We start from the raw sequence: 14,167 nt of genomic DNA on the forward strand, positions 1-14,167 counted from the left end.
ACCTTTGACAAAGATAGACAAGTCTTTCCTTGTCTAAGTATTAGACATGTTCAATACTAGAAATAATTAAGTCAACGAGATAGTCTGAAAGTTGTCGTTAAAACAAACATTTTCCAAGATCAGAACAGTAATCCTACCTTTTTTCTAGATGTCGTAATTAAATGCGTGAATTAAAAATACCAATTGTGAAATTGTGTAGTGAAATCTACATAGCTCTTGCTATGTATTTATTCAGAATTTAAACACCCCAGTTCCATCTAGCGGCGAAAGGTGATAGGTTAATTCCAAACAATATTCACCCCTACAGTCAACCCTCATAACAGTGTTTCGATATTGATCTGTGAATGTGATTTATACCGGTAGAAACGTATATGTCTTATATAGAACAAAGAAGTATCAAAATGTATAGTGAAAAGGTGGAAATTACAACAGAAACAGAAATAGATTGAAAATTATTTAACAGATTATCAACTATTTGCATTTAGAACATTGTTTAGGTGAGTTTCTAATTAATTCTATCTAATTCTAGAACTCGCGCCAGTTTTAACCTATTCATTGTTGTTCGATTCCCAGTACCAACCCTAGTAACGGTTAATATTTAGGTAGTTGCCATGGTAACCACAAACAATAATAAACTTTTTCATATGTGGAATGGAAATTTTTGGATATATATATATATATAAGCAAGAGTTATTGTAATGAAAATTCTGGACGATTGATTGATAGTAAAATCAATTCAGAGTGTTCATTAATCAGGGAAAAAATTGCTTCTGAAATATTTTTTGTGGGTCTATTTTTTTATTAATATATACCAGAACTCTCGGCAGCCTTTTAAAAAAAATTTGCAGTATGGACAAAGCTAAAGAGCCTCTATAAAAACTGTAAAATTCTTATACGAATAAGTAATGTATACAATGTTGAAAGTAATAAGAAAAATAAGAAATAATATAACCTTTCACTCATCTGTAAGACAAAATAATATATATCTAAATTTTAAACTGATCCAGTGTGGTCTTTGTCGTTATTTTTTTCGCGAAAACATTTCTAATGCTACCTAGTTACTTTTAAATATCACACACCCCCGAATTTTTTATTGCTAGACGTCTATTGTTTAATTACCCTGAAGATTACCTTCTAAAACTTTTCCTAGCTCTACTAATTGAGTCTTTCACAACTAGCAGCTCCTAAATTCATAATGATAAAACTCAAAATCTTGAATTTTCATGCGAAAAAAAAAAAATTAAAAGGAATGCTAGTAAAATTCATGATGTATAGTTCTTTATTATTTAGATTAGACAGGAGTTTGATTTTTTGTAATAAAAAATATTTTGATTTCTTTCAAACATTTCACAGAACTAGAAAGCATTTTATCGCTTTGTTATGGCAAATACACTCTCCGTTTCTTATGAAAATGACTTGATCTTTTTTATGGATAACAGCCAGCAATGTAGTTTGCAGCTTTTACAACACTGTCCATCAAAGATTTTAAGATTCCGCTTAAGATATTCACGCACGAACTTTCTTGATAAATAATGCGATGAAATATCAAAGAGATACAAATTCCTTCTGTCCCGATTGTAGCTTGTACACCATGCGTAATTACGTCAAACATCAACGAATTCTGATAGTAAGTCGTCTTTTCTTGTCGTTGCTCTCTATGGTAGCACACAAATCAGCTCTACATAATTACGGTTATTCTCAAAGTTGTCAGGCAACGAGGAAATGTCATTAACGTAGACATTATTATTATTACAAATACGATATTCGGTTTAATAGCGTCGATCCGTTGTTTCCGTACATTTTTTACTGAGAATGATATATCTCTATTTCCCTCTTCTATTAAAGATTGTGCAATTTGAAAGTGCATTGGGCTGCTTGATCTTTCCCTTGACTGATTTTCGAAACGATTGTTCTTTGTGTATAAAGATCAGCTGCAGTATCCTTAAACCCCGACTCTTGTTTGAAAATGTCGTTGAGCACAGATGTCCGAAATACTACGCTTTCTCGGCATCACGCACATATGCCCCGACTTATTGCTATTTAAAACCATATTCCCTTCACTCAGCAACATCTAATTTCTGCCTTTTAGTCACCATATCACTAACGTTAATCGCGCACTTGTACTATAGAGGTTGATGAATAATGTTACGATTAACTATCCAAGATCCGTCCATATAATACAACTTCTACCATTAAACGCATAATCGTAAATCCACTTCTTGGAAGTTTTCTGTATAACCATGACAATAACGCATATCCGACATTTAAAAAGCTGAGCATAACCTGCTCGTGTCTTTTCTTTTCTAGAAACGTCCCGTCGCAGTCTCTCCGTGTTTACTTCGTGGTGCACATCAACTCGATAAATAAATGGAACGGACACGTTGGGCTGCAAAAGTGAGGCCGACTGAAATAGGTATATTGTAGTACTATCCTTGTCGCAATCTTTCTTATTGCATAAATGGCAACAGCTAAGAATATTTTCATGTGTTGAATTATATCTTCGTTATTATATATAATTTAAATATTTTTTTGATATATTAATAACAAATGATTCTTAAAACTCCTGAAAACCTATGGGGTCTAATAGAAAATGTAAAATGGATAAAATTAAATAATAAATTGGGAAGCGAATATGAGAAACATTATTCATACTATTTATTCACTTAATAATTAATTCGACAAAAATGATTTTCTTGATTTTACGGAACTACTATAATAAAAACTACAATTTGGAATTTTTAAAAGTATTTATAATATATAATATGTATATGAGGTTTGTACCTTTATTTTTTATAATATAGAAAACTTTGATTATGAGAAGTTTTTCGAAATGGGAAACTATGTCTTAATATTGAATAAGATTATATTATTTGAAAAAATTGTTATTTTTACAAATTGTCCTCAAAATGTCGATAGTAATTAAAATTTACGTATAAGTGCAATTACTGATTACTTCATTCATTATCTCATTGCAAAATTGGTAACTTTACATTATTTGTTAAGAATTATCTTAATATAAACAAACACGTAATTAGAATTTTTTATTTCGGAAACATAACATCAAACTTTAAGTACATGATCAAGAAAAATTAGTTTTAACTTTTTCATCATTAAATATGCATCACAACTTGTCTGCCGTTTCTTTTTAAGTATTTAATTGTTCTTTTAGAAAAAGTTGGTATTATGATATGGTACCCCTGTTGTAGAATTTTTGTGGATCAGGTGAAGTAAATAATAAACTCGTGAAAACTGAATACTTTAATTAAAACTCGTAACTCGAACGTTTACAAGTAAAGCAAATAACCGACTGACTCTAGTAAAAATACGATACACTTTTTAGACCTCTTTAAACAAGAACAGAGCGTCATTCTTATCGTTAGCAAAACATACACATAAACGAAAAACTAAACCAGTAGATATAAAAACGGTCAACAAATGTATCGATTACAAAAAACTCGTATGTCAGCCTAAAAATGCCGACACGCTAGTCAGTGATGCTTTTAAACACTTCAATACTCTCCCTAAAAGTATAACTGACTAACCAACTCACCCAGTCTATAAGCTATTATTTCGAACTAAACCAATTTCCGAAAACAACTTCACAAATTTAGGTTTTGGTAAAGGCTTCGTCATAATATCAGCAACCTGTTCGTCACTAGATACATAAATGACGTCAAATTCGCCCTTAGCATATACATCCCTAACAAAATGATACTTAACATCAATATGTTTTGTACGAGCATGAAATTCTGGGTTCTTTATCAACTTAAGTGCGCTTTGATTATCGATACATAACAATGGATTTTTTACATTTTCTAAACCTACTTCACTGATGATGCGCTTTAACCAAATTAAGTCTTTTACCGCCATAGCCGCACTCACGTATTCGGATTCAGTCGTTGATTGCGCGATACATTGTTGTTTTTTACTGAACCACGTTACAGCCGCACCCCCGAACTTACAAATTACTCCCGAAGTTGACTTTCGCGTATTTACGTCACTCGCGAAATCCGCATCACAGTAAACCTTAAAATGTTCCTTGAAGATTTCCTCCTCAAGATCTCCATACAAGAAAGCTGTCTTGATGTCGAACTGTCGTAGATGAAGCTTCTCCATAGCAGCAAAACTTAACACAACACGAATAGTCTCAAAACGAGCCACGGGACTGAAAGTTTCATTAAAGTCTATCCCGGTTTTCTGCGCACAACCTTTTACGACAAGACGCGCCTTAAACCGCTCAATTTCACCATTGTCTTTATACTTGATACGAAAAACCCAACGATTTCCAATTACCTTTTTGTCAGTAGGTCTTTCAACTAACAACCACGTGTCATTTTGTTGCAGGGAGCTCATTTCTTCTTGCATAGCACGTAACCATTCAGTCGAATGTTCTGATGAAACCGCCTTCTCGAAGCTTTCTGGCTCACTCTGAGCAACCCACGCTACAGGAATACCGTAATAATCTGGAGCATTGATTTTATCCCTGGGACGTAACTGACGTGTTGTAGTTTCTGAAGACACCTCTTCCAAAACTTCTTTTGGCTCTTGCAGCATTTCTGGTATCTGATCTTCATCGTGATTTTCTTCTGATATATTCTCAAATTGAGTTGATTTTAAAACTATTTTCTCCTCCTTAAAAATCACATCATGACTTAATACCACATCATGTTTTTCCGAAACCCAAATACGATACCCATCAAGATGTTCAAGATATCCGACAAATATGCCTTTCAATGCCTTTTTGTCCAGTTTTCTACGTTTTTGTACAGGTATGTGGACAAAACAATCCGTACCAAAAACTTTTAGGTTACCAATTCTGGGTTTCTCAGCAAACCATAATTCATATGGGCTTTGATCTTTGATTTTGGTTGGTCCTGTTCTATTCAAAACAAATACAGCAGTATTTACAGCTTCGGCTCAAAGAAACTGCGGCAAATGTGGCTTTGCATGTAACATAGAACGTGCTGCTTTCATTAAGGTACGATTTTCTCGTTCGGCACTTCCATTTTGCTCCGGGCAGTAAGGAGTTGTTATTGTATGTTTAATACCTCGTTTGTTCAGGAAATCTTCAACCTCCTTATTCACATATTCGCCCCCACCATCTGTACGCATTTCAATGATGTCTCTACCAAAGCGTGTTTTAATTTCCGCGCAAAAAGGTTCAATTTTGTCTTTGACCTCCGATTTTTCACGAAGAAAATAAACAGTCCGATAATTACTGTAATCGTCTTTGAAAAGTACATAATATCTTTTCTTACCTGGACTTTCAACTTGGATCGGTCCGCACACGTCCGAATGAATAATTGCACGCGGTTTTGATGCAATATTCTCACGTGTACCGAACTTGAGTCTGTGATGTTTACCGAACGCGCACGCATCACACAACTCATTGTTTAACTTAAGTTCAACTCCGCGATTTTTCATAACCATCTGCACGTGTCGTTTATTTTGATGACATAACCGTTCATGCCAAAGTTGCAGTTGATCATCCACTGACTCGGCAGAAGCATTATCCAGCGAAACCACTCGCATTAAAAGTCACCACAGCCACCAATTTTTTACCTCTACGAAATGTACATTGAGTACCATTATGCGTCAGAGTGAAATCGATACCCTTTTTAGCGGCTACGCGAACCGAAAACAAATTTTTCGACATTTCCGGAGTATAGAGGACGTCACATAAAGTTCCTGGGCACCACTCACCGTTTACAAATGTCTCCATATCAATGTCACAACTTCCAAAAGCTTCCACGGCGGCACCATTACCTACATAAACCATAGTTGGTTTTGCAAATTCTTTAAAATTTACAAACCAGGTCCGTCGATTTGTCATATGCTGCGAAGCTCCAGAATCAATGAGCCAATGATTTTGTCCACTCCCGGTAGTATTCCCAACAAAGGCTTCTCTCTTTTTACTTGACGAGCCTTCACTTTTATTTGGACAGTCCTTTAATAGATGTTTTTTGGAGCTACACGAAAAACAACCCCGACAGTCTTTAAACGTGTTGTTGTTTTTGCGGCATAACGAACAACGCGTCACAGAATCAGCTGAAGATGACTTCCCGAAACGATTTTTCTTTCCAGCAAACTTTCCTGAAACTAACGCTACTTTAGACTCATCTTCAACATTTTCTTGACTGCCAAATCTTAGTTCTTCAGTTAGTAGTCTTGTTGTCAAATTTTCTAAAGTACGTTTGCTTTGTTCTGTGGAATCCCAAGCACTGTGAAAGAAGTTGAATTTAGGTGGTAATGTGGAGAGTATTCTCGTTATCAATATAGATTCCGGTATCTTACCACCCAACTTATCCATCTTGTTTGCCAGCTGCTCAAGACTTGATATGTGATGCGCAATACCACCATCATGACTCCACTTAAATTCAAAAAATTGCTTTTGTACCAACGCAAGGCTCTCTTCGGATTTAAGATCGTAAACACTGTGCAGTTTTGACCACATTTCATGAGCCGTTGTACAATTCATAATTAACTGCAAGGGTTTTGTTTCAATTGTTGTGACAATCAACTTACGGGCAAGTTTCTCTCTTTTGATCCATTTTTTAAGTATATTCTGGTAGTCCGTAAATCCTTCAGTTGGCCGTTGTTCTGTCCCTTCACAAATTTCTAACGAGTCGTCACTGTCCAATAGCGTTTGCATCACAAACCGCCACTGCGACCAGTTGTCAGCATCACGCAGTTTATCTATTTTCGGTTTGTCAATTTCCATTATGGCAAACTTGACCGGCGAACGATAGCCGAATGCACTTAGTTTCTACTCAGTCGCACCCGCACTTCACTTTTCCGTTACACCGAAAAAAAAACCGAACAATTATTTACTTCCACTACACACCTGGGCCCATAACCTGTTGTAGAATTTTTGTCGATCAGGTGAAGTAAATAATAAACTCGTGAAAACTGAATACTTTAATTAAAACTCCTCGAACGTTTACAAGAAAAGCAAATAACCGACTGACTCTAGTAAAAATACGATACACTTTTTAGACCTCTTTAAACAAGAACAGAGCGTCATTCTTATCGTTAGCAAAACATACACATAAACGAAAAACTAAACCAGTAGATATAAAAACGGTCAACAAATGTATCGATTACAAAAAACTCGTATGTCAGCCTAAAAATGCCGACACGCTAGTCAGTGATGCTTTTAAACACTTCAATAATCCCATCATGTCGATACCTTTTGCGTTGTCTTTCAATTATTGGTACATTATCAATAAAATCGGAAATTTTATCATTCAAAAATTCTGAGTAACGTTCAGAATTCATAATATTCTTGCAAAAAGGATCCAACTATTCTATTTGTTTTAAAACAATATTGGTAGCGACATTCGACAGAAAAATGCGGATTAGTGTCGTTCCACCAGCGACAATCTTGTGAGCTAACTGTGCCATTAGAAGTAAACGTTGCTTCGTCCGAAAAAAGTATGCATCGTTCCAAATAATGATCATCTTTTAACTACCCTAACCAAGTCGAGTCCAAAACTTTTATTAAAATCTTCGAGTTTTAGAGTTTGAATGAACTGGGGCTTAAAGGGTTCAAATTTCTTAGATTTTAATATCTTCGCCACTACATCTCTACTTACATCAAATGTGGGCGACCTTTTCCTTATCGAATCTTTGGGAATCAAATTTATTGCTGAAATATTTCAAATCAACAAAGATTTAAGGTGTTTTCACTTGTTAAATAAGATAAAAGCTGACAACTAAAATTCGTGGTCAAAATATTCCTATTAATCTTTTGCAATTTGTTGACAATTGACAATTTGTTGATAATGTCAAATGTAAAAATATTATTATTTTCGCAAACAGAGACTTTCATAAAGAATATAATATCTTTTTTTCGTAAAACTTACAATAAAAAAGTTTCCCATATGTTTCCAATATTTTCGGACATATTGTATACTTGAATTACAGGCATTATATACGATTCGAATATACAAGGCATTAAGAGATAAAAGCATTTTATTTCGAATAAAAATTACATATACAACTGAAAATTACGTTGAAATTTCATTCTTATATATGTAAAGCCCCACTTGCTGCATAAAATAACCTACTTAAAAAAGTTTCATCATTTTTGTCTAATGATAGACGATATTCTATGAATTTCATTATTCAATACTTTGGAGTAATGCTGCATTCTACATTTTAAAAAAGTTCAAGTAATTTTTCTACAAATTTGAATTTCATGTAGTTCCTCTGCTAGAAACTCGTGATTTATGAAGTGCACTGGTATAAATAGACTAATTTTGTCTGGAAAGGATTTTATAGCTCTATTTACTAATATATTTTGATAAAGACTCAAAGAAAAGTCGAAACGTCAAATTTTTTGTTCTAAAAATTATCAAAAAAACTAATTTCAAAACAGAAGAAACCTAACATCAACAACACTTTTATGATTTTCAGTAGAGGAACTACAGCCATGATTCGTAAAATTTTTCTGATGTATTTTTTGTGTATGTTTCGGTCATGCACATAATAGCAATTATAACAACACAGTTCAACACTATTATAAGTTAGATAGCCAACTAAAATGTCCACACACTCAAAAATCGCAACTTTACTTTAGCTTCAAATAAGACCACTACCAAGTTTATAACAGCAGCATATGTGCTAATAATATGATGAAAAAGTCCTCAACATTTACTTCACTAGTTTTTGTATTCACAATGCTTCAAAATCCTCACAAATTCAAAATCAAATACAGTAATATGAAATCTTATGAAATATTAACGAATACCATTAACCAGAGCTCTCATGAGAAAGACGGAGATCCTACAATCATGTGTTCTCTCTTATACAATTTTGGACACCCTTTTGCTTGCCTTAGCGCATTGACGAGTCCCTTCCATTTATTTATCGAGTTCGATGGTCCTACATCACTTTCGTCAGTACAGCTACGTTACCATTTTATGTTCAGCTCCGTGGATAATTTTGGAAACTAATCTTGAAATTAAATTTTAACACCATCTCTTCACTTTAAAATATTATAGATGAACCAAACTTCAGCCAGTTACGAGTACCAGGCCTGCTAAGTCTAGCACATATGTCAAAGGTTGCCGACCCCTAATCTATACCCTTAGCTGTTATAGCATGGGGTATAGAATGTTCTACTATATTTTTCATCCAGGAACTAACTACTAGTATTTGTTGTGAATAGACCTTTCACTTAACTTTATATATATATATATATATATATATATATATATATATATATATATATATATATATATATATATATATATATATAATTATATAATTGGAGCAACAGCAACTGCATTATGTTTATCATGTATAAACAGTAAACTTTTTTATCCAATGGAAGTAGCAATTATCAATTTCACATACTTGTACATTAGTTGTACATTAGAACTGTGCTCTTTAAAAATAGTGTATCATATTAACCACTGATCTATTTCTAGTATAACTGAATATGGACAGATCTAAAAGAGGTTCCGACAAAAACCAAACAGACGATGATGACAAATCTTCCGATTCTTCAGAAGAAACGTTAACTAATGGTTTTGTAGAAGACATTCGTATGGAAAGAGAAGATTCGACATCATCCGGGGAGAACTTTGTTCTATCTAGAATGAAAAAGAAAGTTTTATATTTGACAGAAAACCAAGAAAACGAAAGTCCACGAAGATCAATTAATAAAGCATCTAGGCATTCAACTTTAAGACCTTTTTATGAAAATGAAAAATATGCCGACGCATCAAGACTGCTTCGATCTAAAGTGAATGAAGATGAAGATTCACATTATAATTATAATCCTGATGAAATAGAAAACCATGCTATTATCAAAACCATTATGGTGGGAAGTGATTATCAAGCTCAAGTACCAGAAGGACTTTGTCACTATGATGATGCTTTACCTTATGAAAATGATGATAAATTGATTTGGGATCCTACTATTATCGAGAACGCTGCAGTGGAAGATTATCTCCGTAAAGCGGAAACTATCCAGAAACCGTCTTTGCCTCTGGGAAGTCATCTGAGGGATAATGAGCAATTTCTATTTTTGTTGCAACAGTGTGGGCATAATATTGAAGAAGCTTTGAGAAGATTGAAAATGAATATTGGAGTATATAACGAAAATATGTCTCCTTGGTCTGAAGAGGAATGTCGAAATTTTGAAGCTGGCGTTCGAGTGTTTGGTAAAAATTTTTATCTTACACAGCAGAATAAAGTACGGACGAGATCAGTGGGAGAATTGGTGCAGTTTTATTATTTATGGAAAAAGTCAGAAAGACACGACATATTTGCTAATAAGGTTAGTTTTCTGCGTTTTTTGCGTCTTGCATAGTAATAAAGTATGAAGAGCATAGCACTTTGGATTAAATAAAGAAAAAATTGAATATCTAAATAGTGTTGAAATGCGTAACAAATTCTGAACTTAATATTTTATTTTCTCAAATTTTCATAAATAATAAAAAAAATTGTGTGTGTGTGTGTGTGTGTGTGTGTGTCAGCTCCGACGCACGACTGGAGTTTACTTCTTAAGTTCGATAGTCTAACCAGACGCAAAAGAGTTTATTTAACTTAAAAAAGATTGGTTGATTGCCAAAATATTTTGGACTTCCTTCATTAATTTTTTTTTAATCTGTAAGCTCGCTGTCTCTCGGCTGGAGTTTTTGGAGGTTTAGATTTTTTCCTTGTCAAAAAATATAAAAAAAAATTTTTAAATGCAAAATTATAAAAATTTTAACCGACTTTAAGAAAATTGATAAAAAGAGGATTTTATAAACATTTCTTTTAAATTATTATAATTAATTTTTTATTTAAAATATAATATTATCTTAATAATTAACAAAAATGGTTATAAAAAGATAATTATGTCACTAAATATTTTACCTACAATAATAAATAGTACATGAAAATTATTTAAATAAGCTAAAAAATAACTTTTTGAAAGAAAATTATATAAAAACATTATTATAATGAAAAAATATTGTCGATTTTTCTGATAATATTATCGAATTATTGACTACAGTTGTTAATATTTAAAAATTATTTATAAAATAAATCATAATAACGTGGAAGAATTTATAGACATCGACAAAAAAATTAATTTTTGGTTAGGCTAGAAATTTTCTATTTTATGTGGATGCGCTCGATAATTCATATTGGGTTGATTATCTAATTTTATCTGTTGTTTTCAAATATATATTTATATGAACTACATCGATAATTATTAAAATATTTAATAAATACAAATTGCACATGCTCATACATATAATACATGAATTATAACGTACCTTGCAACCACGTGTTTGTTAGATGTTACGGCAATATCATCTACACCTCTTTCTGCCATAGTTATTTGAAAATACTTTCAGTTAACTTTAACGGAACACAATGATAATAAAACTTCACAATCACAGCAATATAAGTATGTTGACACTGACAAATTAGAAAGTTGCGCATCATAGGATGGGCACCAAAAACGTAACGTGGTCATTCATGCATAGATTTTACTCCTCACATTTTTCTCATATCGGGCCCCTTATATATGCAAATCGATTCTTAAGGAGTAAACTCCAATAATAAAAAATAAAAGGTTTGAGATAAGACGAACTAAATTAAACTCGAATCTTGGAACAATTTTCGATGATAACTTAAAATCCTTTATAAATCTAACTTTGCAAATTATATTTGATCAGTCACACAAACCTATTAGGACAAAAGCGATCCAATTTAGACCAACTTATTAATCATAACACCTTCTCGTGTTGAGATAATTATCATGGATGGAGATGAATTTAAAGTAATTGGTTGGAATTTTATGATCAAAAAACATAACCTAACTTAACATAATCGGATTAAAATTTAGATTTAAATGTAATACTTAGTAATGTGTACTTAGTCTGTAGATAAGAAAATGGTCAAATCGGACGCAACTAGTTTAGACCTTTACAGGTCCGTTTGACCGTGGAACGCAACTAGTGTGAAGAAGTCAATGGTTCATAACGTCTAGAATACAACTGCTAAATACATTTCCAACAACAAATCGATTTTTCAAATATAATTGAAAAATTATTGTTCCTTCAACAAAATGCTCTATTTTTACCTGGATATATATCCATTGATATGTTTTATTATTCTAATTAGGATAATTTGGCTATAAATGTTGTATTTACATAAAATGCATTTTTAGTAGTAATTCTTTCACAGCAACCACCTTGGAGTGCCACACACATTTCTTTGAAACCGCTATCAGTGACAGATTGCCGTATTGAAATATCGTTTGTAACGTAGCTCTAGTCGCATACGTTCAATTCTAGCACTCATCAGTACGGACTAACACTTATAAACTTTGAAAATTGTCTACTGTATACATTGTGCTTTCTTCATCAGACCTCTCGTCATCATTCACTTCTCACAATTCCTCTTTGTTTGCTTATTTAACTTTTCTACGATTACCTATGATGTCGTTCCAATTTTTGTCAAAAATTCAATGACAATTCTTTATTCATCAATTATACAAATACTCTATTTACGAACTTACTGTAGAACGAGTTCTAATAGCAAACAAGTTATTTAATTGACAAAGATCGTTGATTCTTGTTCGATACGACTTGGCTTCACTCCATAACAGACATGATCCGACATGACATATTCATTCTGTATTGTCTTGGAATTAGATGAAAGTATTTGTAGTTTTGTCTAATACCAATATTGACTTCTCACAATGGTTATAAACCGTATACGCTCAAGCATTACCACTGATGAATTGGCCGCTGAAGATGAAAACAACTATAAAATCCGGCGATCCACATCGTTTCATGGAAAAATATTTTGTTATAAACTGCCAAGCAAAAGCTAAAAGCTACCACAAATTTTATGCGTTGAATATCAAAATTGCTTCAAGACCACAATAAAAGTGAGGTTTGGATTGAATCGTTATTAGTGACGTACGTGATGAGATATTTGGGAAACAAAATTATACTCTCCAGCCTTTGGGCAGCTGTTGTAAATCAGTGCAGAGAAATGTGACGTTCAAAATTATGGTTTTGTATGAAAATTTGCTACTTCAACCAAAAAACTGCACACAAGAACTCCTGTATTCATTTAAATGGGAAGCTTTCCCTCAACCGCCCAGCACGGTTCCAATGACGAGCTAGCGAGCAACATACGACGAGCAGTGACTGAGATTGCAGACCGCAGAACTCTTTGACAGATGAATTCTTGTTCTCGTATGAAAATTTTTTGATATTTTTTCAATGTCAAACCATTCATTACTAATGTTTAGAACAAAAAATGCCTTCATATTTGATTTTAGAGGTCGTAGATTATTTTATAAAAATTATTTGTAGAATTTTTTTTCACAAATTTTCCTTTTTTGTTCATCGTTTTATAACCACGACTTGTATTATATAATTTTAATTTTGATAACATTATTTTTTTGAAAAAATTTGACCATCAGTTAGTTAATTTACAGGTAAGATTGGAAAAGAAGAAATACGCTCTTCATCCTGGTGTAACCGATTTCATGGATAGGTTTCTGGAAGATCAGGATATGCGTGATAGTAGTTCATCACCAAATGTTCAAATAGTTGATGATAAGAAATGTCAAGATAATCAAAACTCCACTTCAAAAAACGAAATATAACCTTTTTATCCTATGTAGAAATATTTATTTTATAATAAAGCATAGGTTTCGAAAATTGTCGTATTTTCGTAGCCAAAAAGTTTTCCACGGGATTACTTTTATCCTATACATGGTAAGTCACTTGTATCTGTACGCTCTGCTATAGGCAAAAGATGACATTTTTCAAAATTGGTTCTTCTAGCCACATGAAAATCAAGTACGAGTACCATCTAAAGTTATTTTCGGCCATACAGGATGTTTCAAAAATAGTAAATCATATCTAGTATACGATTTTCTACATAGAATGCCCTATTTTCGATGACATTATTGAATTATCCAATATACAGAATGTAGGAACGCATCAAATATCTTGGAAACGGCTGGTACGATTTTTATGAATTTTTGTGTACAAGAGTCTTGTGATACAGCCAGTATTATGTAGGTATTTACATTGTTCAGATCTTTTATTTTTCTTGAAAAATAATGAACTTTGACGTTTCAATAAATTATTATTGTTGAATATCACAATGGATCGTTTATCTGAAAAAGAACGAATTGATA

At 32.8% G+C, this 14,167-nt stretch overlaps 1 protein-coding gene across 2 annotated transcripts; it reads left to right on the forward strand.

Moving 5' to 3' along the window:
* The first annotated feature begins 342 nt into the window (after positions 1 to 342).
* LOC130443202 (mesoderm induction early response protein 1-like) lies at positions 343 to 13,682 on the forward strand. Of its 2 annotated transcripts, XM_056777721.1 has the most exons (4): positions 343 to 497; positions 2,308 to 2,413; positions 9,435 to 10,288; positions 13,457 to 13,682. In XM_056777721.1, the coding sequence occupies exons 3-4, from the start codon at positions 9,446 to 9,448 to the stop codon at positions 13,625 to 13,627; spliced, it is 1,014 nt and encodes a 337-aa protein (XP_056633699.1). In that variant the 5' UTR covers positions 343 to 497; positions 2,308 to 2,413; positions 9,435 to 9,445; the 3' UTR covers positions 13,628 to 13,682. The 2 variants fall into 2 exon arrangements, with proteins under 2 accessions (XP_056633699.1, XP_056633698.1); XM_056777720.1 differs by lacking the exon at positions 2,308 to 2,413 and having other exon boundaries at positions 356 to 497.
* The last annotated feature ends 485 nt before the right edge of the window (positions 13,683 to 14,167 follow it).

Source organism: Diorhabda sublineata, chromosome 4 (genome assembly GCF_026230105.1).
Source record: "Diorhabda sublineata isolate icDioSubl1.1 chromosome 4, icDioSubl1.1, whole genome shotgun sequence".
Taxonomy (NCBI): domain Eukaryota; kingdom Metazoa; phylum Arthropoda; class Insecta; order Coleoptera; family Chrysomelidae; genus Diorhabda; species Diorhabda sublineata.